At 51.8% G+C, this 25,581-nt stretch overlaps 2 protein-coding genes across 3 annotated transcripts; one reads left to right on the forward strand and one right to left on the reverse strand.

Moving 5' to 3' along the window:
* On the forward strand, positions 1 to 17,517 carry APRT (adenine phosphoribosyltransferase). 2 transcript variants are annotated; one of them, XM_078149381.1, is made up of 5 exons: positions 1 to 273; positions 2,011 to 2,117; positions 5,968 to 6,101; positions 8,634 to 8,712; positions 17,356 to 17,517. In XM_078149381.1, the coding sequence occupies exons 1-5, from the start codon at positions 194 to 196 to the stop codon at positions 17,388 to 17,390; spliced, it is 435 nt and encodes a 144-aa protein (XP_078005507.1). In that variant the 5' UTR covers positions 1 to 193; the 3' UTR covers positions 17,391 to 17,517. The 2 variants fall into 2 exon arrangements, with proteins under 2 accessions (XP_078005507.1, XP_020844814.1); XM_020989155.2 differs by lacking the exon at positions 17,356 to 17,517 and adding an exon at positions 10,407 to 11,248.
* Positions 11,358 to 23,308, reverse strand: CDT1 (chromatin licensing and DNA replication factor 1). Its single transcript, XM_020989470.2, is given in 11 exon segments — positions 11,358 to 12,347; positions 13,090 to 13,291; positions 13,394 to 13,606; positions 13,766 to 13,954; positions 16,130 to 16,233; positions 16,588 to 16,733; positions 17,512 to 17,663; positions 17,665 to 17,716; positions 19,866 to 20,098; positions 20,727 to 20,831; positions 22,868 to 23,308. Coding segments are annotated over 11 exon segments (1,902 nt in total). The 5' UTR covers positions 23,210 to 23,308; the 3' UTR covers positions 11,358 to 12,183.
* Between the last annotated feature and the right edge of the window lie 2,273 nt (positions 23,309 to 25,581).

Raw genomic sequence — 25,581 nt, forward strand, 5'->3', positions numbered from 1 at the left:
GGGAGCCCCGGGGCTGGGAGAGGGAAGCGCCCGTCCCAGGGGCAGTCCCATTGCGGCGGTAGACCACAGCGCCACCTAGCCGCCAAAGAGCGAACGTTCGAAAGCAGCCTCGGCCTCGGCTGGGGAAGGGGGCGGGGCCTCCTTCCCTCTCCCCGGCCCTTTCCCGCGCCTGCGCAGTCAACGAGGAGCCGGCATGGCAGAGTCCCAGTTGCAGCTCGTGGCCCGGCGGGTCCGGAGCTTCCCCGACTTCCCCAAGCCCGGCATCCTATTCCGGTGAGGGCTAGGGCTGGGGGCTGGGGGCGAGGGCAGCGGGGTTGGAGGGTCCGGGCTGGGTGAAGGCATCGCCGCCAGTGATCTGCTCGGTGCTGCGCCGTGGGGATTCGAACCTGGGACCTCGCCTCCCAGAAGCCCCCCAGCCCTCTACTTCCTGGAATGATTTCACAGATTTAAGTTTGCAGAGGGGGAAACTGAGGTCCAGAGAGGGGTGGCCACGTGCCTACGGGCACATAAACATTAACCAGCAGAGTGGAATTAGAACCCAGGTGTGTCCCCCCCTCCCCGACTGGAGAGCCGCAGCCCAGCGTCCCTGCGTAATCCCCAAGTGGGTCTGTTGGAGCCGGGGTGGGTGGGTGAGGGGTCCTTGACAGTGCCCCCCGCGGAGGCTCCTGGTGTGCTCCGCTCCGCTCACCGTGCTGCTGCTCGCTTCCTGAGTGGCCGCGGTCACCTCGCCCCCTGGCCCTCCCCTCACCCACCCTATAGGCTGAGAGGGCTGGACCAGGGGTGGAGCCCGCAGACTCTGCGTGCGTACGTGCGAGTGAGCTAGCCTGCGGGTGCAGGTGACCCTAATGAAGTGGCCCCCGAGGTCCTCTGGCCCGCCCCCAGCCCCCATCCTTTGGTGCAGATGACCCCAGTGGAGTGGCCCCGCCCCCAGTCCCCTCCCTTTCTGCGCTCCTGCCTAGCAGCTTACTCACATTTCCCCAGACTGGGGTCCTCTCTTGTACCGGAGTGCCCTTTACCCTTCGAAGGTTCCCCCGACCTTAACTTGGGCGGAGCCCTCACTGAGTGAGTGTCCAGTATTAGCCTGCCTCCTGACCCCTGCCCCACCTCCCTTCCCCCAGGTGTAAATTACAGCATGCTAGGTTTGGGGGCAGAAGGGACCTAGCCAACCTTGTCCTTTGATAGTTAAGGAAAATGAGCGCCCCACCGTTGGGAATCTCTTTTTAGTTAGTTGTGTCAATAGCTTACAACCGCCTAGATCTGTCTTTCTCCAGCTAAGATCCCACCTTCTCCAGGAAGCCTTGCCTGATCCCCCTTAATGCCAGGCCTTCCCACTGTGGATTCCCTCTGTTATCATGTCTCTGGCTTGTTTGTGCAGAATTGTTCAGCGGCATGGTGCCTCCCCCATAGATGGAGGACACCGCCCCACTGGTGCCCCTGGCAGCCCTCTTGTCTTAGAGGAACATGGTGGGGAGACCTCAGAATCACCACCAGTTAAATAGCTGCGTCGTTGTACCTGTCCTAGTCATCCCTTCGAGACTGCAGTTTCCAGAGGGCGGGGACACTTTGACTTGCCTTTGTGTCCCCCACCCCCAAGGAGACAATAACTACTCCTTTAAGTCTTTACCCTTGTTAGATGAATCTACAAAGTGGGTCACAGATGGCATCCAAAGCCCACCCATGGAGTGCTAGAAACACCTGTGTTAGTGGTAAGCAGGTTTAGGCCTGGTGCTGTAGCCTGTGACCTTGAGCAAAGGCTCCCCAACAGTAAAATGGAATCATGATGTCCACCTGCTAACGGGGGGGGGGGGGGGGGGGGGGGGGCGCTTGGGAGGAGTCGATGGTGGCCTGCTTTGCCAGGGCTCTCCAGAGGCCAGGGGGCATTCTTCCTGCGTGTCCTTCCAAGTCTCTGCTAGGGGGCTGGCCTGGGAGGCCCCTTTGTCTGGGCTGGCTGGGTGTTGTGCCTCAATGTCATGGGCATGCAGTTACCAATCCCCGTTCTTTCTATCTTAGGGACATCACTCCTTTGCTAAAGGACCCAGATGCCTTCAGGGCTTCTATTGAACTTTTGGCCGATCACTTAAAAGAAAATCACAAGACGAAGATTGATTATATTGCTGGTGAGTGAAGGGTGGGAGGGGTGGACCTATCTACCTGCATGCCTACTTCAGTCTGGCTGGGCTTGAGATACAAATAAAAACAGTGGCTGTCCCTGTCCTCAAGGATCCTACCACCCGATGGGGGACGTGAGGGGAGAAGGTAATGGGGCTTAGCTGGTGGGAAATGGGGAGAAGACCGTGCCGCCTCCTCCTTAAAATAGAGGCTCTGGAACCCCTGGACCTCCCTCAGCCAGGGGGGCAGAGGCTGCTGAGGAGATTTAGAACCAGGCCATTCATTCTGGCAGCAGGAGATTTCCCCAGGAGGAGTGGGGTGGGGGGAGGTTGTATGGCGTAGGCTGGAGAAGGCCTAAAGCAGGGTACCTCCTGAAAATTGGGACTAAGAAATGTCTTTGCAGTCAGTCAATATGTATTTATTTATTGGCCTACCCAAACCTCACTGGGTCACTGTTTGGGCTGTGATGGCTCGGAGTGAATATAAATAGCAGTTGTTTCCCTTCTGGCCAGACACCCTGAGGCTCTTCCTCTCCCAGATTGATTTTTTTTGACTAGGTAAAAGAGGCCATTCTTTTTGCATTTCCTACCTAGCCTTTAATCACTGAATGGCCCTTGCCTCAGTCAAACTGAGACCTGGGAAAGATCTTAGTTTGAAAAGGCCAAGGTTCCCCACTGAGGCCTGGGCCATCTCCAGTCGTCCTGATCCATATCTGGCCGCCGGACCCAGATGGCTGCGGAGGATGAAGTGAGGCTGGTGATTCTGCACAGCCCTGCCTAGCTTAAGTCAGGACGTCACCCTCCTGGTGTCATTTAGGTCAGAGAACCAATAACAACTATTTCCTGCTACTATGCTAAGGGAAGTCTGATCCCCCGGGTCACAGGGAAAAACAAACAGTGCCTGGCATGGAGTGGATGCTTAATGTCCCAAACACGAGAAGGGCTTTGACAGTTCTTAGATCAGCCAACCAAGAGTCATGTGAATACATTTACATTGTTAAAAACCAGTTTTCTTGATTCCTTTTGTATTTGCCTCACAAATTGTTTCCAGACAGGAGGGGCCAAAGCCTCCCTTGAACCCTCTCTTGTGACAAAGGAAAAACAGCAGTTATGTGGGACAGTGCATGGAACATTCTGCCCCATAATCCCTTCCTCTGGCAAGAGGCAGGCATGTTTCATTCTCTGTTCCCCGAGACCAAGATTATGATGATTACACAAAGTTTGGCTTCCTTCTGCCATCTTTAATTACATTTCATTTTTATTATGTACATGATCATAAACACGCACACGCTTCAGTACAAATGATCATCTGGGAAGCTTGCCTTACTTTGGATTTTTCCAAACAATCCTTACGTTTTAACAAGGTCCCATTCCTTTCATTTGCATTCTTATGATCCTTGTCCATATTCTGCCTCGTGGGATCATGGGATCGGGACCTTAATCTAGCCTCCTCGTGTGACAGATGAGGAAACCAGGGCAGCTAGATGGCACGGTGGATAGAGCACCGGCCCTGGAGTCAGGAAGACCTGAGTTCAAATCTGGCCTCAAATACAGAACACTACTAGCTGTGTGACTTGGCAAGTCACTTAATTTCAGTTGCACACACAAATGAGGAAATTGAGGTGCAGAGAGTTCACAGAATGACCTGCCTGAAATCACACAGGTGCAGAGAGTGGGATGGGGACAAGGGAAGAGGGACATGGGCCTTGAAACTAGAGGCCAAAAAAAGGTTTCCTCACCTGTGGTGCCCCCATCACTGTATCTCTGGGAGACCCAAGGACAGAAATTCAATAGTCTTTGTTCACAAGGATTCAGAACATTCTGGGGGAGGGCACCATCCATGCAGGAGTAGATACAGAATATATAAGACAGTCATAAAGGCAGGTAATCGGGGCCGGGGGAGGGCAGCAGGGATCAGGCTTCTGTGTGGGAGGCAGATCTCAAACTCTACTCTGAAGGAAGCCAGGGATCCTGAGAGGCAACAGTGAGAAGAGGGGACTCCAGGCACGGGAGACAGCCGGTGCAAAGGCACAAAGGAGGGAGAGCAGGGAGGCCCGCTCAAAATGGCCTTGAGCAAGGGGAGCTGGACAGGAGAGATATTGTGGAGAAAGAAGCATTAAGACCTGGCCACCAGTGAGATGGGGCAGTGGGGGGAAGAGTGAACTGAGGATTACTCTGCAACCTGGATGACTGGAAGGATTTCAGCAGAAATAGGAAAGGGTTTGTGGGCAAGGAGGGGACATTCTGTTTCAGACATGCTGAGTTTGGAACGCCTCCAGGACATCCCATGGAGATGTCCAGCAGACAGCACTGACACAAACCAATAACGAGGTCAGGAGCTGTTTCCTAAATAGTTAGTAGTCAAAGGATGTGAATAAATACTTTTTAAAAAGTTTCAAGTTACCAATGAGTTTATGATAAAATGTCCCAAATCACCAATAAGGAAAAAATACAAACCCGAGTTCCACTGAACACTCATCCAATTGTGACAGTGGACAATTGGTGAGAGCCTTCAAAGATGGTGGATGGTGGACAATCAATGGGAACCATCAAAGATGGTGCATGGTGGACAATCAGTTGGAGCCATCAAAGATGGTGCATGGTGGACAATCGGTGAGAGCCTTCAAAGATGATGGATGGTGGACACTCAGTGTCCCCATCCCACTCTCTGCCATCAAAGACGGTGGATGGTGGACAATCGGTGAGAGCCTTCAAAGATGGTGGATGGTGGACAATCGGTGGGAGCCATCAAAGACGGTGCATGGTGGACAATCGGTGAGAGCCTTCAAAGACGGTGGATGGTGGACAATCGGTGGGAGCCATCAAAGACGGTGCATGGTGGACAATCGGTGAGAGCCTTCAAAGATGGTGCGTGGTGGACAATCGGTGGGAGCCAACAAAGATGGTGCGTGGTGGACAATCGGTGGGAGCCATCAAAGATGGTGGATGGTGGACAATCGGTGGGAGCCATCAAAGACGGTACATGGTGGACAATCGGTGAGAGCCTTCAAAGACGGTGCATGGTGGACAATCGGTGAGAGCCTTCAAAGATGGTGCGTGGTAGACAATCGGTGGGAGCCAACAAAGATGGTGCGTGGTGGACAGTCGGTGGGAGCCATCAAAGATGGTGCGTGGTGGACAGTCGGTGGGAGCCATCAAAGATGGTGGATGGTGGACAGTCGGTGGGAGCCTTCAAAGATGGTGGATGGTGGACAGTCGGTGGGAGCCATCAAAGATGGTGCGTGGTGGACAGTCGGTGGGAGCCATCAAAGATGGTGCGTGGTGGACAATCGGTGGGAGCCATCAAAGATGGTGCGTGGTGGACAATCGGTGGGAGCCTTCAAAGATGGTGGAAAGTCAGTGGGAATGATTAAAGATGGTGGATGGTGGAGGATAATGGGAAGGAACAATCAAAGAGGAAGGTGGTAGGTACACACTGCTGGGGGAGGTGTGAACTAGTCCAACCATTCAGAAACTGACTGGGACGGGAATCTGAAGACTTCAGAGATTTGTAAGAAAAGGCATGGACAAAGTACTGAACTCCAGTACTGAACTGGTTTTGCCTGATCCCTGCTGCCCTCCCCCGGCCCCGATTACCTGCCTTTATGACTGTCTTATATATTCTGTATCTACTCCTGCATGGATGGTGCCCTCCCCCAGAACATTCTGAATCCTTGTGAACAAAGACTATTGAATTTCTGTCCTTGGGTCTCCCAGAGGTACAGTGATGGGGGCACCACAGGTGAGGAAACCTTTTTTTGGCCTCTAGTTTCGAGGCCCGTGGCCCTCCTCCCTTGTCCCCATCCCACTCTCTGCCTTTTTTCCCCAGTGTTAAACATGCCTGATTTTCCTCCCCCAGGTTTGGATGCTCGAGGTTTCCTGTTTGGTCCCTCTCTGGCCCAGAAGCTCGGGATAGGGTTTGTGCTCATTCGAAAGCAAGGGAAGCTTCCAGGGCCCACAGTGTCCTCCAGTTACTCCCTGGAATATGGCCAGGTGAGTTAGTGCTGGGGGGGGGGGGGTAGGACAACACCTTCTGGACCAGCAGGATACAGTTGATACATTAGCAGTGTGATGTGTTGGAAAGAATTCCGGATTCAAAGTCAGAAAGCTTGGTCTTCAATCCCAACTCGGCCACCTTAGGCAGGTCGCTTTCCTCATCTGGGCCTCGGCTTCCTCGAGTGAAGTGAGGGGGTTGGGCAAGATGACCTGCAGGGGTCAGCTCTAAATCCTTACCTCTTCCTCTCTAAGCATCAGGCAGCTCAGTGTTGCCTTTCTGTAGGAGTTTCTGGCACAGCTCATCCATGAGCTTCCTTTCAGCTCGTCCGCGGGCTTCCTTTCAGCTCATCAGACTGGCCTTCCACGTCAAGTCAAAGAGCACTTACTGGGCACTTACCGTGTGCCAAGCACTGGGGATACCCCTGCAAGCAAAAAGGATAGTCCCTGCCCCCAGGGAACTTACACTCTAACAGGAAGATGAGGAGAGAGAAGGTTGGTATGAAAGATGGGGGAGAAGGTCACAGTGAGGCATGGCTGGTCTGTGCTCTTAGCTTCAAGAGGAGCTGGCCAAGGGAGAAGGGGCAGAGGGAGCCTGGTGACAAAGTCTGGAGGCCCCCAGATTCCTCATTGGCTTGTTGGAGTTAATTATAACAAAAAAAAGGTCTCTGTGCCACAAAATCTTTGAGAAGAGTGAACTGGTTTTAACCAAACTTGATGTACCTTAAAGGTCAAGTGGGATGCAGGTTGGGGTCATTTGTAGGTCCAGTCTGCCATTTGAAACCAAAGGATGGCTGGTCCACAGCTGTGAGGGCTTCTGGGGGTCACCTAGCCCAACTCTCCGATTTTTTTTTTTAGACAATTAGGGTTAAGTGACTTGCCCAGGGTCACACAGCTAGTAAGTGTCAAGTATTTGGATTTGAACTCAGGTCCTCCTGACTTCAGGGCCGGTGCTCTATCCACTGCACTACCTAGCTGCCCCTCAGCCCTCTGATTTTAAGGATAACAAAACTGATCAGCTTTCATTTTAAATGGATTTTAATTGGTGGTTAGCCCACAGGCAAAAATCATGAAAAAAGCATAATCACATCTAGCCCAAGGCCCTTGTTTTAGAGACAGGAGGCTAAGGCCCAGGTCTCTGTGTCCTTGGTCACCCAGCTAAGTTAGTGTTGGAACCAGGACCCAATACAGTACATTTTTGGTCCTAATCCCATTGCTGTCAGATCCAGTGGAGCTTTCTGAAGGCTGCCACATCCCTGGATGGGAACTCTCCTTCACAGCTGATCCCAAAGAACCATTCACAATGATCCTAACAGTGTGAATGAGAAGAAGAGCAAAACAGATCTGCATGTGTGTAATTATCATGGCCAACCTTGGTCCTAGAGGAGATGAGAAAATGTTCTGCAGACGTGGGGAACCAGGGGCAGGGAAAGGTGCAGATGTTGTCAGACGTGGTCAGTGGTCTTGATGGGACATACGAGGTTCACCGGGTAGGAGATGGGGAGGGAGGTGCATGGGCTCATTCTCATAGGGAGATATTTGGGTTTAGAAATCTGAGGGAGGAGAACTGGAAGCCTAGGGAAACCGAGTCACAGTTCCTTTCCAGGAGCAGTGACAGCCACTTTGATCATGGTTCAAGGACTGGCGACATGGCTGGTGGGAGGTGGGGTATTCTGGGCAGTGATTAGACTGTAGGGACCTGCAGTAAAGTACGGCCCTGGATGGAGTGAGTGACTAAGGACAGCCACCAGTGGGGAGAGACCCTGCCTAGTGTCCAGCAGTGAAAGAGTTAAGTCAAGTGGAGCAGGCTCTGGGGGGTCTGGGAGTGAAGAGATTAAAAAAGTTCAGAAACGTTTGGAAGTGAATGTCATGGAAAAGCCAAAGGCATTTTTAGTTGAAAACAGAAGAATGCCAGCAGCACCCACCAGATGACCCTCCCTTTGCCATGAGCTCACCTCACATACCTCCTGGAGAGGTGGCAGGGGAGGGCTGGGTCCTGCTGCCAGGTGGGGGGGGGCTCTGTGCCCATTTTACCAGCTCGGTGTTAGCTCTGATGGCCTCTCATCTTGCTTTTACTTGGTGCTCTTCATTTCTGCTGTTCAGACGCGGGCCCAGAATGGGCAGGGAAAGGCCCAGTGTGGCAGGGAGGTCCCCAAATGGTTCTAAAACGTTTTCACCTACAGACAGTGGCTGCTGAGAGCTGTGGGATCATGAGAAAAAATCTGATGATAAAAACTGACATTTACATAATGCTTTACGTATCTTATTTTACCTTTACAACAACCCTGAAGGGGAGGTGCTGTTATTTTCCCATTTTACAGATGAGGAAACTGAGGCCGACAGGTGCCGTGACTTGACCAGGGTCACGCAGCCAGGGAGGGTCTGGGGTGGGATTTGAACCCCAGTCTTCCTGACTCCATCCAGGTGGCTGCCTGTAATCTGGATGGCCTGGACGGGTTCTTCGAACTCGCCTTAGTCGCCTCTCAGGTGGGCTTTGTTGTGCATCCAGTGACCCGAGGTTTCGTTCTTCAGGCACAGCTGGAGATCCAGGAAGATGCCCTAGAGCCCGGCCAGACGGTGGTGATCGTGGACGACCTGATGGCCACCGGAGGTAATGGGGTCTGGACGGTAGTGAGGGTGGGCCTTCGGACCAGGCAGCTGCAGTTAGCCCTGGACGAGTGACGTTGGTATGGCACCTTACATGGGCGATCTTTCAAGCTTCATAACAACCCTCTGAGGGAGGAGCACGAATAGCTCCATTTTACAGGTGAGGAAACTGAGGCTGAGAGAAACTAAATGACCTGCCCAGGGTCACACAGCCAGTGAGGCTGGATTTGAACTTGGGTCTTCCTAACTCCAGGCCCAGCACTTGCTCTATTTCGCCAGCAAGCTGCCCATATCGAGCAAGGGATGAAAGGGGATCATGGTCCCCTCAGTCGGCCCAGAAGGCTCAGCTTACTAGCTGCTGTATGTCAGCAGGCATTTATAAGATGCCTCCTATGTGCCAGGCACGGTGCTAAGTGGTGGAAATAAGAAAATGGGCAGAAAGAGCACCCAGTCTGACGGGGGTCTGAGACAGCATGCAGATGGCCATGTGCAGGCAGGATGCAGGCAGGACGCATGGGGGAGATCCAGCAGGATCTCCCTATCAGGAGAGTGTTGTGGAGCTTACCCTCCCAAAAGCCCTTAGAAGCCAGCTTCACTCTCCAGAAGTTGTCGATCCAAGTAAATGACACCCCTGCCCAGCGCCCTCCAGTCTCTCCGCCTGAAGGCAGGGTCGACTCGATGCCCCTCCTGGCATCACTCTGGTTCTGTCTGTGGCCAAGCCAAACCGGGCCACCCATGGTGAGCCTCAGGCATCGACCCCGGCCTTTCCCTGGGAACACCAGGCCCTAAGTCTTCCTCACCCCCGTGATGCCTAGTGCAGGGAGGGCTCCTCAGGCACCCCTGCCTTTCCCTCAGGGCCCAGCGTCAGACAGGCTGCTCGCAGGTGCCACGCCCAGCCGACACCTGGGCACCAGGGGATGACCTTTGCCCAGGATACCGACTGTCTGTGGGGCTGGGCACACCAGCCCGCCTCACTGAGCCTCAGTGCCCTCCTCTGTAAAACATGAGGCGTATTGGACAGTCAGTCAGTGAATAATATTTTGTCATGTGCTCGCTCTGTGCTAAGCACAGGGATACAGAGAAAGGCAGAGACATTCCCTGCCTGAAGGAGCTCACATCTTAATGAGGAAAGAATCCAGAAAGATCTAGGTTCCAGTCCTGCCCAACACAGCCTTCTCTCTGTGTGACCCTAAATGTATCAGCCAGAAGTGCGTATCAGACACAGCTAGAACCAGATTAAAATGTCCTTGGGAAATATTTACCAAAAACCGAATGCAATAAGACAGAAAATATTGCATTTTAAAACTAAGCCAGGGAGCGGCTAGGTGGCACACTGAATAGAGCTCTGGCCTTGGACTCAGAAGGACCTGAGTTCAAATCCAGCCTCAGACACTTAACACCCTGGGCAAGTCACTTAATGCTGATTGCCTCACCAAAAAGCAAAAAAAAAAAAAATGCCAATATGTGGCTGCAGGCATCCTTCTGCGTATGGTCCAGTGGGCCCTGTTTCTGTTTGGGTTTGAGCCCTGCTTGAGGCGCCTCTAAGACTAAGTGGAAGGAGCTTCCTCCCTGGGAGTTCCCTAGGTGCAGGGTTTGGGGGAGGGTCTCTGATGAGATAGGACAGGTAGTGGGGGCCCTGCCGTCCTTGGGGCACCCGCCGCAGCCCCCAGAGCGTCCTGACCGGGTTGTTGCCCGCAGGTACCATGGGGGCAGCCTGCAAGCTGCTGCAGAGTCTGAAGGCCGAGGTGCTGGAGGGCCTGGCCGTGGTGGAGCTGATGTCCCTGAAGGGGAGGGAGAAGCTGGCTCCTGTGCCCTTCTTCTCCCTGCTGCACTATGACTGAGGCCAGGCTGCCGTCAGCACCTTCCCCACCAGCTGAGGCCACAGACAGGTTTTCATTCACAGTCGGGAGATCTGGACTTGGACCCGGGTTGCCAAGTGCCTCCCCCTGGACAGCTCTGCAGATGGAAATGCGAACCAGCTCATCATCTTGGGGGCACCTCCTCTTCAGACGAGCAGAGAGCTCCAGAGGGCCTGCCGTTCTCCCATCTGTCCTACACGTGGCCACTCACCCCCCTCACCTGAGGAGGGCAGCAGGTGCCATTTTGGCCCCTTTGTGCCCCACCACCAGCTGTGTGCCACTTGTCACTCCTGACTCCCCCCACCTCCCTGCTTGGAGGGTACAGATCAGCTCCCAGAGAAGGGCTCTGCTTTCTAGAGGGCACACCTGGGCAGTGCCTCACCTGCTTCCACAGCCAAGGATACTCTTCTCCCTTAAGTTGGTGCGAATGGAAAGTTGCCTTTGTGGTTTAGAATCTGGCATACAGTTGAGTGGGTTAGTTTCCTGGCCAACCAACTCAAGTGTACTTGACAGGTAGCAGGCCTCTGACCTGTACTGGTCGTGTAACCTCAACCTCTCTGCCCCAGGTTGAGTGATATCTCTAGAGGAGAGTTCTTGACCCAGATGGAGTATGGTGGGGGCATGGGCTGTGGGGCATCATCTCCGACTGTAATACAGTAAAAGCCGTACTTACTTTCCAGATCTCAGCTTCTGCTCCGCTTGTCCACAACCCCAGCAGGTGGAATTCATCCCACTTGGTGCCATATCGGCCCCCAGGGGGCCTAGGCAGATCAGTGAGACCACTCAAGGCTTAACTCTGGATCTCTTTACATGTTTTTATTCGTTTTTACTGTGCATATACAACGTACAATCCCTCATGTCACGGCCTAAGACTCCCTGACTGGCTAAGGGACAAAGCACCTAGGGCCCTGAAGGACCACTGTACAAAGGAAAGAACTGGCCAGGCCTCCTTTAGAGAGGTGACAGAACGGGAGCCCTGTAACTGGAATTAAGACCAGAATGTCTGCGGGGCAGCCTTGTCTCTGCTGTGAGGCTAGCTGTATCCAGTGATTAAATCATTTACTAATAAATGCCAGGCAGCTGTCTTTCTTCAGGCCCAAGCTGACACCAGGTAGAACACAGCCGCTCAGAGACGCTCCACCAAGAGACTTAGCATTCAACAAACAGAAATAAAAGTTCAACACCACCCAGCAAAGCAGACACCTGGGTTTTTGCGACTGGCCACTTGCTGAGTGGTGGTATACAGGTACTCCAGCAGTGGGTTACGAGGGAGGCCAAAAGCCCAGCCACACAGCAAGCCGGGTATAAATCAGACCTTTGGCCACTTGTCCCAAGCCCAGGGGGGAGGCAGTGAGGACAGTCAGGGCCTCTAGGGGCTGCAGAGATTAGGGCAAGATGTCTGATCACACATCCTGCATCTACAAGGAATCTTTATTTTCCAGTGGGGGATAAAACGTAGAAAGGTCACACTTTGGGATTTAGTGTTTTTAAAAGCGTCATCATTCCATCTCCTTACACACACGCAGACACACAGGCCCCTTACACCCTTTACCCACAGCCTTCAGTTATTTAAACAGTGCTCAGAGTCCAGCCCAGTCTTCCAGGAAGGGCCTGCATTACAGCTTCTCCTCCTCTTGGGTAATCCTAACAAGTCTCTCTGAAATGTGACCCAGGTCCACAGACTTGTCCAGCCTCAGGTAGGTGTCCGTCCTGATGTGGTGGAGACTGAGCCAGTCGGGAAGCAGCTCTGCGAGGACCTGCAGGTGCTTCTCCATCTCCCCTGAGGACAGGAGGCACACAGCATGAGTCCCCAGCCCCTGCCAGAGGCAAGGCCTAGCAGCAGATGACTCACGAGTCCCCTCGTTTCCCAGCCCCCAGGACAGAGACAACTTCCCCTGAAGCCAGTCTGGTGTGAAGAAAACCACCAGGCCTCTAAGTAAACACCACCAAGGAAAAGAACACTAACTAGCCTTTTAAAGCCAGGTCCATGGGGAAAAGACTTTTTTCCCCCAAGTATGGCCAATCAGACCTCTGCCCCATGATTCCAAATTCCTACTAGGTGCAGAACTGCTCCCAAGTAAGGAGTAAATTACACACACGGGAAGAGGTTAGGGCCTCCATCGGGTGGTCAATCAGTATTTACTTTTGGTTGTCCAGGGGTGTCTGACTCCATGTACCCATGCAGGGTTTTCTTGGCAAAGATATTGGAGTGGTTTGACATTTCCTTCTCCAGTTCACTTGACAGATGAGGAAACTGAGGCAAACGGGGTTCAGTGACTTGCCCAGGGTCACACAGCTAGGAAGTTTCTGAGGCCAGATTAGAATTCAAAGAGATGCATCTTCCTGACTCCAGACCGGGCACTCTATGCACTATGGCGCCCCCTACCTGCTCAAACTTTTATTAAGCACAGCCGGGCCGGAGAAGGGCCTGCTGCACAAAATGGGATCTGACCCCGTTTTTAGAAAGCCCCACAGCAACCTCCCCACCCCCTGGCGGCCTCCATCGAGGGTGACCCACGTACCAGGCGGCATGGATGAGCGGTAGCTGCTGACCATCCTGGCACAGGTCATCTCCATGGTCAGCGCTGGCTTCTTCTCGGCCACAAAGACGCTCCGAAGGATGCGCGCCAGCTCGGGCAGCCTGGACAGCACCAGCAGCCGTTCCTCCTGCTGAGGTCTGCGGGTCATCATTGCCTGCAGTTTTTGAGTTTCCTTGGCGCGGATCTTTGGAGGGGAGGGAAGGAGGCAAGCAGTCAGGCACGTGGGGCCTGGATGATGCCCGGGTCCCCTCCTCCTCACCACCCGCGCCCTCAGTTTACTACTCACCCGCTCCAGCAGCGCCTGGGAGACGCCCTTCAGGGCACTGGGGGAGCTGGATGGAGAAGCTAGTTTCAGGGGGCTGCTAAGACCGGGTGACCCTGGTTTGGGGGTGCTGCTGAAGCCAGGTGACCCTGATTTAGGGGGGCTGCTGAGACCAGGTGAGGCAGGGCTGCTGCTGTCAGCTGTTTTCAGAGCCAGATTGGCCAAGGCCTTTTCCATCTGTGTACATAAGTAAAAACAGACAGAGATACACACACATTATTCCTAGGATATATCTGATTCCACTAGGAAGATGATTAACACCCCCCCACTTCAGCCATCACTTCTCTCCATCCCCTGGGCCCACGTGGGACAAGCCCCAGAGGGCCACACCCTCACCTTTGGCGTCAGCATCGTCCGAGCTCTGGCCAGCATCTCCTGCGCAGTTGTGACCTTGTCTGTGTGAGGCGGCTTCGGCAGCTCGGCAGGGACGATGTCCGGCACCTCATCCACGTTAAATTTGGGGTGCCACCTGGTTAGCTGGTCTTCTGGTACCACCAGCGGCGGGCTCAGGGAGGCGAGGAAAACCTTGGAGGAAATGAACAGGAAGTGAGACCAGCGCCCAGCCCGACAAGAGCAGCCAGGCCCCCAGGAGCCTGATGCTGGGGCCAAACCCCCTCCAAACCAGTCACTTGGGTAGCCACAGATCAGTCAAGGGGCCTGAGGAGGGGGAATGACAGATACTCCTAGACACTGAAGCACGACCTCTAACCAGCCACGTGCAAACACATCATGCTGAGTCAGCGGGACCAGACAAGAAGGCCTGAATGAGAGCCGTGCCGATGGCAATCAGATGTGATACGGCCAGGGGATGGGGAGGATCTGGTGGGAAGGGAAATGCTGCTGCCACACAGAACAGAGTCTGGCTCTGCCTTCCCCCAAATCTGCTCACCTCAATCCCAGGTGCCCCCACAATCCCATTCTGTGTTCCCTTCACTTTTATTACACCTCTACCTTTTTTTGGGGGGGGTGTTGCAAGGCAATTGGGGTTAAGTGACTTGCCCAGGGTCACACAAACTAATAACTGTCAAGTGTCTGTAGCCAGATTTGAACTCAGGTCCTCCTGTCTCCAGGGCTGGTGCGCTATGCACTGCACCACCTAGCTGCCTCTACACCCCTGCTTTTGGATCAAAGCTTGGCATCAGAATCAGTGGCAATTCCTCCAACCACACAGTCACAGGTGCAGCCTCTGGACAGCCCCTTGGTCTGGCTTGCCTCGACTGACCTCCATTCTCCTGGTTCTGTTTTCCCTGGGCCTTACTGCATCGAGGTCTCTCCCCCTGTCCTTCCTCACATCTGTTGGTCTTAATGGCACCATCCCATTGCAACGTATTACACGAAGAGTCTTTCCCATCGCTGGGCATTGTGGGAAGGATCCTCTATAATGCCATGGCTGTTCTTTGTGAAGATGAAGAGGACAGCGATGGGGGGAAATGCAGAAGCCATGTAAAAATAAATTCTCACAGTGAAAAGTTAAAAAAGAAAAAAATGAGGGTGGCTCAACGCAAACACAGACCCACTGGTGAGAAATACAACTGAGAACTGCCATACTGCAGGGGGCAGATGAAGGGCTGCGAGCCAGATGACCCTTCTCTGCTTAGGGGTCCACGTCAACATGAGGAGCCTGGAACTGTGGACAATGACCTACCAGGCAGCAGAGCTGGGTGCCAGGCCTAGCTCAACCCCTGTGTGGGAGATGCCTCTGGAGACCTTGTCTCTTTGCCTGGCACACAGGAAGGAAGGAAGGAGGAAGGGAGGGGAGAAAGGGAGGGAGAGAGAGAAGGAAGGGAGGGAGGGAAGGAAGGAGGGAGGAAAGAGAAGGAAGGGAGGGAGAGAGGGAAGGAAGGAAGGAGGGAGGGGGGAGAAAGGAAGGGAGGGAGGGAGGGAAGGAAGGAGGGAGGAAAGAGAAGGAAGGGAGGGAGAGAGGGAAGGAAGGAAGGAGGGAGGGGGGAGAAAGGAAGGGAGGGAGGGAAGGAAGGAAAGGAGAGAGAGAGAGAGAGAGAGAGAGGGAGGGAGGGAAGGAAGGAAAGAAAGAAGGAAAGGTCTCAGAGAAGCTTGCTGGCTCTCTGCTAAACAAAGGGTAGGGTGGAAAAGGTGAGAAGAGAGACAGGCAATCTCTTAGACCAGAACCAGACTAAAATGTAACTAGGAAATATTTAACAAGATAAATAAATCATAGTAAGACACAGATAACATTACATGTTAGAACTCAGTCACTATGTGGCTAGCCCCCAGGGATTTGGGGTATGGATGAGTGGCCCCCATTTCCATCTGGGCGACACCACTGTCCTAGAGCTATCCTGGTTCTAACTCTATGCTTCACGCCCTCCCCAAGCCAATGACCTGAGGGTTAAACACTGTTCTCCTAGATCTCTGCCCCCAGGACACCTCTAGCCTGGGTACCCGTAGCCCTCATTCATCCATCCCCTTTGCACCACATCTGTCTCTAAGGACCCCAAGTCCGTCACCTTGGGTCGTGACCCAAGTTATCCTCAGGCCCCACAAGGCCTCTAGACAGAAAAGACAGAGTCACTGAGAGAGTCCTGGCCAAGGGTCTGCACCAGAGGTCTGAGAGTCCAAAGACCCTGGTTCCAATCCCCGTGTGGCCGCTCGCAGCTGCGTGTCCCTTCTCTGCGCGTGTGTCACGTCAAACAAGGTTGGGCAAGATGGCCTCAGCCGTCCTTGCCCGCCCTCCCTGCTCACCTTGTGGTGTTCCTTGACCAGGTTCACCAAGTTCCTGCTGAAGGTGTGCCGGCGCTGCAGAAGGCAGGAGGCTGACAGCTGGGCAGCCCCCTCGCCACCCTCCTCTGGGAAGATAAGCCACATCCCATCACTTGGCAGCCCCTTAGCCCCAAGCCGCAACCCCCCTCCACCACTCCAACCACACTGGCTCCTGCCCCAGTCAGACCCCCTGCTCACTACAGGCCACAATGACCCACATCGAGGAAGTCCCCACTGCCCTGATCCAGGAATGCTCACTTCTGAGTGAACAGCTGCAAAGAGGCTAGGGCAGTGCCGGGGAAACGCACGGGCACAGAGTCAGGACGCCGGCTCGCCCCAAGGCACCAGCTTCTGGGGTGGCCTGGGGTCAAGCCTCGGCTCTGGAGCTTCAAGGACACAGGCTCCCCACCATTCTCGTTCTCCCCCCGAGGCTCACCCACCTCGCTCCAGCACAGGCTCGATGGTGAGCTGATAGTCCGATCGCTTCACGCTGTCGTTAAACGTGGGGATGTTCCGCTCCTGCCGGAAGCGGTATGACGCTGGGTAGACGGTCTTGATCTGCCCCACGTTTCGTTCCTCAAACCTCCTGGCAAAGACAAGCACGGGGCACGGGGTGAGGGAGAGGCCTGGCACCTGAGAATCACCAAGTCCCCGAGCCATTCTAGGCAGCAACCAGCCCCCACCTATGTGCCAAAAGAGCTTCAGAAGAGAACCCACCTTGGTGTTAACCATGGGACCAAAACACCTCTGGTCTCAGCCAGGACAACAGAGCAAACAGACAGCCAAACGTCCCCTGACCTGGAGTCAGAGGAGCCTGAGCAGGCTCTTCCTAGCTGTGTGACCCTGGGCAAATCAACTCACCTGTCTGCCTCAGTTTCCTCACCTGTGAAATGGGAATAGCAGTACCTACCTCACGAGGTTGTGAGGATTAAACGAGATAACACATACAAATTCCTTTGCAAGCCTCAAAGCGCCATAGAAATGCTAGCAATTATGAAATGATACAACTGAGATATTTACAAAGCACTTAATGTGTGCCTGGCACATAGTAGGTGCTTAATAAGTGTTCATTCCCTTTTTATTAGATGCCACTGCCACTATTAATGATAATGAGCACCCCCCCCTTCTCTCTCTCTCTCTCTCTCTCGTGTGTGTGTATGTGTGTGTGTGTGTGTGTGTGTGTGTGTGTGTGTAATGATTACATGAAGGCTGCCTCTGTGGCTCCTCCAGGCGAAGCTTCTAGGTCCAGAAGGGAGAGAAGGCAGAAGGAAAACAGAAGATTATTTTGGTGGTGGCTGAGCACCAGGGTGGATGCTGGGCCCCAGCCCGAGGATCCCTCCTCCTAACACCCTGACGAGACTCACTTGCGCATCATGTCCTGGACGCCCTGTTTGACCTTGGCAAAAGTCACCATCTCGGAGCGATTGAAGAGCATGCCCACGATGGTGTCCATGCTGCGGAACATCTCGGCCAAGACCTTGTACTTGTAGGGCAGCGTGAGGCCCGGGGGGGCCGGCCTGGGCGAGGGTGTGGAACCGCTCATAGGCAGGTGCAGGGACCTTTGACGTACTGGGCGAAAGCAAACCAGACTGTTAGCCTGAGAAGGGTCAGACACACAGGAACTGCCTTCCCCTCTCCTACCCTAAAAGGCTAGCCTGGTCCCGGCCCAATCCTAGAAGTGCAGCCTGGGCCACGGGCCTAAGAAGCCAGTTCAGGGACTTCAGAAAGGTCCAGAGATCTGGGCCACCCATAACTCCTTAGTGGGCCTGACCTCCCCAGACCCAGCCCAGCCTCCTGAAAATGCCAAATAGTTCTACCGATCTTTGGCCAGTCCAGATCAAGTTACCCCCAAACCAACTGTGATCCATAGTTTTTTTTCAAATGATCATATACCTAATATGGAAATACATTTTACATGAGTGTACATGTATAACTTAGATCAGATTGCTTACTGTATCAGGGAACAGGAAGGAAAAGAAGGAGACGGTGAACTGAAAACTCCAAAAATGTTTTTAAATGTTAAAACTATTCTTATATACTATTGGGGGAAAAAATAAAATACTATTGAAAAAAAAGGGTCATAAACCTCTGGGTCAACAGTCCCAGCTCTAATTGTATATATACCGCAGAACAGGGCTATCAGAGTCAGAAGCCTGGGTTCCAGTCCTGGTCCTTACACTTTCTAGCTGTGTAGTTTATGGGTAAGTCAGTTCCCCTGCTACGAGCGTGGAATCTTCTCACGGCACATGTGGACACTAATAATCACATTTACCTTCATCACTGGTTTATGGACAGGAAAAGGCTTCACAAACCTGGTGCTCTAATAGTGAATATCATAATTAGTGAAATGTGAGCTGTGAGGATGAACCATGGTGGTAAGGAGCAGGACTAGACGTACCCCTAAAATCCCTCAGAGCCCGAGGAAGGTGAAGGGGCAGTGTCCTGGGCCATTAGAAACACAGACAAGCCCAGGAAGATCTCCAAAAATGAGACAAAGTGATGGAAGCTGAGTCAGAAAAACAGGCTGCAGACGCTGGAAAGGACGACACCTGTGAAGCAGGCCAAACAGGGGCTGCTAAAGTGCAAAGCACAAGTGGGCCCCAAGAAAAAGACAAGAGGAAAAGCCCCTCCTTCCCCAGGTGTAGACACTGCATTAAATGTCAAGAGGTTTTTCAGTGGGTTCACTGGATTTACTGATTTTCTTTTTCTCTTAAAAAAAAAATTCTTTATTACAAGGAATGGCTCTCTGGGAGAGGGAGAGGGAGGGATGGGGGGGGAGAACATCTAGGCCATGTGAAAACAAAAGACAGCAATAAAAACAAGCTGTCCCAAAAATCTTAATGCAATTTCAAGCCGCTAAAGCTTTACTAGCTTGCTAAAAGATCTTTAAAAAAATCTTTAACTTAAACATCTTTTTAATTAAAATTTGAAGTAAATTTATTAAGTATGCTTATTATATATATAAATACATTACTTATAAATACATATTTAGAAATATATAAATGTTACATATAAATACATATACATTTTTATTTAAATTATATATTTAAATTATTCATATTTAATTTAAAATTTTATATTTTTATTTATTTAAATTTCATTCCTATTCAAATTTATATTTAAGTTACATTTTTAAAAAATTTAATTTAAATTCTTAATTAGATTTTGTTTAAATTAAATTATTTATATTTAAATTTAATTTAATATATTTAAATTAAAACAGAATTGAATTAAAATAGAAATTTTAATGAAAAAAGCTTTACTAGTTTACTAAAACACCACTTTAAAATTTATTTAAAATTTAAACTAAATTTAGTATTTAAATATAGTTTATATAAACGAAATTCAAATTTCATTTAAACATTTTTAATTTTATGAAGCTATCAAAGTTTTGTAAAATTAAAAATGTTTTTTCATTAAATTATTAAAGTAACTTATTAAAATAGCTGTTAACGTTTTTAATGGCTTAAAACTTCACTAAGACTTTTGGGACAGATACCCTGTATTTTGGGGGGGAAAAAAAGAATGCTAAGTGGGAATGCTCAACTGGGCACTAAGGCCACCGCCATGGACGTCTATCCCTGCAGACTGACAAAGCCTCAGATTCTTTCTTCCTGTATCATCAGAAGCAGGGAGAATATTGCCGGGTTCATGGTTTGGGGGCATGTTAGGCCTCTCAGGCTCTTGTTCCCCCCTCCCCTCCCTACCAGGCTCTCACCATGGTGCTGCTGTGGGGTCTCCCACCTCCTGGGGACCTGGCTCTTCACTTTCCTTCTCGCCAGCAGAAGTCCTAGCCTGGATCTGGGCCCCCAGCTCCCGGGCACGCTGCAGTCGGTTTCTGAGGCTGACGCTGGCATTTGGGGTGGAGGTGAGGGGTGCGGCTCTGTGGGTCAGCTCCCGAACCTTCTGCAGGCGGGACTTGAGCTCAGCAAGGTCTGGCTTTGAGTGGCCCTAAGGGGTAGGAAGGAGAGTGAGAAGGGATGCCCAGCCCAGGCACCAAGACCCCCAGAAACTCTCCCTTATGGAGCAGCTTTGTACAGACAGATGGCTAAGCAGAGAGGCAAACCCCATATGTAAAAATTCAAATTTAGACAAAATCAGTGGAGGGCATTCCTTATTTTGTAAAAGGATTATTTACTTTTTAAAAAAAAAACAAAAACCAAAAATAAAGGGCTCCTCGAAACAAGTGGTTCCCCCAGTTTAAACAGATTTTTATTAAATAATATCTCACACAGACAAAGCACTACGTAATTCACAAAATACTTTTCCAGGTGTTATCTCAGCAATACCCAGGCCGTTATAGGTATTAATATTCTCATTTTACATATGAAACAACTTAGTTTCAGAAGGGGATTAGATGCCATGTGCAAGGCCACAGGCACAGCCCAGGTATCTGATGTCAGCCTGAGCAGTCTTTCAGGAGTGTGTCTCGAATGGAAAGTAAAGTGCAACGTGGCACCTTTTCACAGACCAGTTCTATTCCCTTCCTGGGCCTAAGGTCCAGGACAGGCAGGATTAAGCTACCAGGGCTGAGGACCAGGTACACCGACAATATTCATCTCTGCAGGGATTTACTTACGATGACTTCTGGGGAATCCGGGCTGGGTTTTGAGGCTGGGGAGAAGGGAACAGTCTTTACCTCCTTCCCCAGAGAGGGGGAAGTGGATGAACATGAGCTAGAAACCTGTATGAGGGACAAAAAATGAAAAGTCAAGGTCGGTATCTGAGCATCTCTCTGCCTTCAAGGTCACAGCCAGGTGCATTCTGGAAGCAAACATTTATGAAGCCCTCCCCCTAGAACCTAAGACAGCAGTAAAGGAGTGATGGACCCTGACCTCAAGAACCTTAGGTCACACCAAGCGCATGATGTGACCAATTAGAGAAAATAACAGCTCACCCTCAGATAATGCTTTATGGGTTATAAGGCCTGTCACATACATTATCTCATTCCAAGCTCACAACAACTCTATAGGATGATTTGTATCCCCATTAAGAAAACTGAGGCTGAGAAAGATGTGGTGCTACACCCCAAATCACTCAAGAAATAGCAGAGCTGGGACCTCAATCCTGCTCTTCCTGAGAGCTTCTGTCTGAGCCCTCTTTGTATTCATGAGTATACAGCCTCTCACAGACAGCAGCTGCTTGAGGATGGACAGCTGCTGAAGAGAGGAGTCCTGGACCGACATCTCGACATGTCTGGTTTCAGTCTAGCAGGGTTCCCAACTGTGCTGGGTGCTTAAAGTCTGCTGAATAAATGCAGGAAGTAGCCCACCTTTCCCTTACACAAGGTCAAAGGCTTCCTACTGAACCCAAGAAATCCATTCACCCATTTGTAAGAACGGTGAGAGGCAAAAGCACATATTCAGAAAGTTAGGTGCTGGGAAAGGCCTTAGAGACCATGTCCTTGGATCAATCACCCCTTCCACCACTCTCCCGGTTCATATATTTAGCTCTTCAATTTTATTATATTTTTACTTAAGAGAAAAACTGTAGTATGATAATAACTTTTAACAACACTGGACGGGCGAATCAGGAGGCCGAGGTCTTGGTCTTGACGCCATCACTACTACTGTGCCATCATGGTCTAGTAACCTCCCCTCTCTGGGTCTCAGTTTCTTCATGTGTCAAATGGAGATAATGACATTTGTGCCCAGTCTTGTCCTGCAGAAAGCACTGCATCAGTGTAAGCCCCTGCGGTTAAGATGATCCCCAGAAATCACTTCCAGCTTTAACATTCCAAAACTGAATTAGAAAAACCTCAGATATCCTCTGGGACAAACCGCCCCAAAGAGAAATCCATTCTGCAAATCCTTAACAAGTGACCACTTGTCCTTCGATCCAGCCTCCAAGTGGAGACCTCCCTGGCTGGGGAGGAGGCCCACTGCCCTCCTGACAAACCCACCCAGCGAACAACTGTCTTTAAATCAACCCGGCAAGCAGAGGAATGAGAAAGTGGAACCCTATCGCTCTACAGGCACTTGGCCCCTTCGCTCCTAGCTCTGGGCGGAGGATGAGACCAGGGGACTGTCCTTCTAAAGCCCCCGGGGCTGCGGCAAAGCTTCCAGGTCAGTCCTTTGGGGGTGGATACCTACCTAGTCCCCTTGACTTTCCTATCTGTGCATAACCTAAGATCTCTATAGATTTCCAGCTGGAAAGGCCCCGTAAAAGATCCCAGGGTCCAACTCCTACTTTTGTAAATGAGGAGCCCAAGAGTCACTGAGCGGTGACGCTGTCCGTGGGGGATTCGAATCGAGAACCCCCTGAGTGGAAGGCCAGTGCCTAACCAGGACTCAGTACTAAGCCAGGGGGTGGCCTTCCGAGGTCACCCCTGCTGCTGGCCCCTCCCCACGCTCAGCCCAACCACCCCCCCAAAGCTGAGCCGGAAGCCCGGCGCTCAATCCCCCTCAGGCTCTGACACTCCACCCACAGGGTGTAGCCCGGGGAACTTCTTCCCCATCTTTAAAATAAGTTAGTGGGGAGGACGTAGAGCCTCTTTATCAGTGACCTCATTCGGTCCTACACCCAATCCTGCAAGCTCCGCAGGCACTGTCAGCATTTCCATTTTGCAGGCGCTCAAGCAAGAAGCATGTATTAAGCGCCTGCTGTATGCCAGGTGCTGTTAAGTAGCTGGAGAAGGTAACTGAGCTACAGCCGACTTGGAACCGGGGACTGCTGTAACCACAATGCCCGGTTCTGATGACCCCTTGGGGAATCGCTCACCGTGACCTCCGGGGTCTCGGGGTCGGCGGAAAGCACCAGCCTCCTCCGGGCCGCGCGCCGCACCGGGGGGGCCTCCGCCTCCTGGTCCAGGTCCGAGGCCTGGCGGCTGCGCTTCCTGCCGCTGCCGCTCGGGGTGCCCGTCGGCGCGGGGGCCGAACTGCCGGAGGCCAGGGCCGGGGTGCGCGGGGAGACCACTCGGGGCCGGGCGCGCGCCCCGGGGCCCAGGGGCCCCTCCGGCTTGGCCGGGCTCCCGCGGAGCTTCAAGGGGCCGCGGAGAGCCGAGGCTCCGGCCCGCGAGCCCTTGCGCAAGGAGAAGAAGTCGGTGACTCTGCGCTGCGCCATTGCGAGCGCAGGCGGGGGACCGCGGATGGAACGCCGGGAGCACAGCCGAGGATACAAAAGGATACACAACGTTCCAAACGGAAGCCGCAGCTGGGTTTCGCGCCACTGCGCGCCGTCCCGCCCCTTCCGGCGATGCCCCGCCTCCGCGGCGTGCGCTCGGCCGGGGGGACTAGGAAGTGGACACCGACGCAGGCCAATCCCAGGCTTCCTGGAAGAGCCTCTGCCCCGCCCCCACCCAGTCCCGCCTCCCGCCTCTCGGGACTGGGGAGTTTCTCCTCTAGGTCGGAGGGAGGAGGAAAGGGAGGGCCTTTGTAGCGCGGGAACTGCGCTGGAGAGAAGTGATTGAATGGTTCCTGCCCTTTAACCCAGAGCTCCAGTAAGGGGAGAGGTCAAAGCAAAGGGAGGGCTGGTGCACACCAATATACTTCACTTCTGTAGCAGCAAAAAGTGACAACCAGGCGCTAAACCAGGACCCTTGCATCGGGGAATGGCTGTGATGTAGTATTACAGCACCTTTTAAAAACCGAGGACGTGGAATTCAGAGAAACTGAACTAATGCAGGGAAGAAACCCGAACCAGAACTAAATAATGATGATAATAATAGCGATCACGTACGTGGTACTTACTACGTGTCAGCCGCTTTGTAATCGCAGTGTTATCTTATTTGATTCTCAACGAGAACACTAAAAGTTGCCTCCTTTGGTATCCCCAAGCGCTTCCCACAGTGCCTGACGCGCAGCAAGCGCGTAATTAGTGTTGATCGTTTGACATTGAACAGAGAATATGCACGAAGTCAAATCTCTAAATGCACTCCTCTCCAAGATATTAAGCCCTAACTATGCTGGGAACACAACTAAAAGCAGAAAGAAGAATAGTGCCTGCCCTCAGAGAGCTTACAGTCTAACAGAAGATAACATAAAAGGGAGCTGAAGCGAAAGGGGGTGGAGAGAGAAGCCTCACTAACGGGCATTGTAAAGAAAGTCCGAGGGGCAGCTAAGTGGCGCAGTGGATAGAGCACTGGCCCTGGAGTCAGGAGGACCTGAGTTCAAATCTCACACACATAACACTTGTCAGTCGCCCCTCTCATCTGGAGAGTTGTAGTTGTCTCCTATTTGTTCTGTTCCCCCATCTTTCCCCTCTCCAGTTCGTCTTTCACATAGTCACCACAGTGATTTTCCTAAAACACAGGTTTCAACAGGTTTGTCCCTGCTCCCCAGCTCAGTAAACTCTAGTGGCTTCCTATTAAGGCGGGGACCGAAAGCAGAAGGTCCTCTGGGTGACCCTCCAAACTTTTCACAACCAGGCTCCTTCCTAACTTTCCAGTCTATTCACACCCCCCTCCATGAACTCTGGCCTTCTTGGTCTTCATTTCCCACCCTTGTGTCTTTGCACTGGCTGTCCCTCCTGCCTGGAACATCACCAGCCCTCCCTGGAAGCCTCTGTTTGACCTTCAAGATTCAGCTCCGATACAGAGGCCTTCCTGGGTCTCCCCAGCTAATAGTGCCTTCCCTTCCAAGGTTTCCTTGTATTTGACTTAGAATGTGTCTTTTGCGTACCTATGTTTTATATGTGTATGTACATGTTGGTTCTCCCAAGAGAATGTAAGCCCCTTGAGGGCAGAGCTGTTTGCTTTTCTCCTTGTATGCTTGGTATATATTAGGACCTTAATAACTGCTTGTTGACCAGTCAAGTTTTTAAAATGAACAAGTTGGACTAAATCAAAGCTTTAGAAGTAGAGAAGTCATTAGGAGCAATCAAAATCAAACCTCTCCTTTTACAGATGAGGAAAACAAGGCACTAAGTTTGGTTTTTTTTTTTCTTTTTTAACCTAAGTCTATCCTGGCATCAGGTCCTGCACTCTATCCACTCTGCTGTGTTTCCTTTAGCTGCTCTAAATCCTATGATCCCATGATGAAATTGGATTTCCTAGTTCTCTCAGCTTTTGGCAGAATTTCCTCTCTGCCTGGGTATCTGGGCCCCGTTGTTGACAGCTGTCAGCCAGCGCTGTCCAGGGAAAATCTCTAGCGCTGTCCCATCTGAGCAAAGGCACCATTTCTGTCACCCATTACTAAATTCGTTCTTAGGAAAACAAACAAAATTAGGCTGAATATGAGTGTTTGTTTTTCTCAAAGCTTGTGAAACATGTATATAGAGATATGCACGGGAGTTCGTCATGAGACAATATACCCAAAGGTGGACAGACAGAGATTATTATATGTTCAGGAAAATTCCCTCCCACTCCTCCCTCCCTTCCTGGTTTAAGATGCCTATGTCAGCCAAAATTATGATCTCCAAATGTTTAACCATGATAGGAGAAAGGAATTTCTTAAGTGAATAGGTTGTAAATACAATAACATAGGAGAATGTCAAAG

This window comes from Phascolarctos cinereus, unplaced genomic scaffold (assembly GCF_003287225.1).
Source record: "Phascolarctos cinereus isolate Bilbo 61053 unplaced genomic scaffold, phaCin_HiC Scaffold_2;HRSCAF=192, whole genome shotgun sequence".
NCBI lineage: Eukaryota > Metazoa > Chordata > Mammalia > Diprotodontia > Phascolarctidae > Phascolarctos > Phascolarctos cinereus.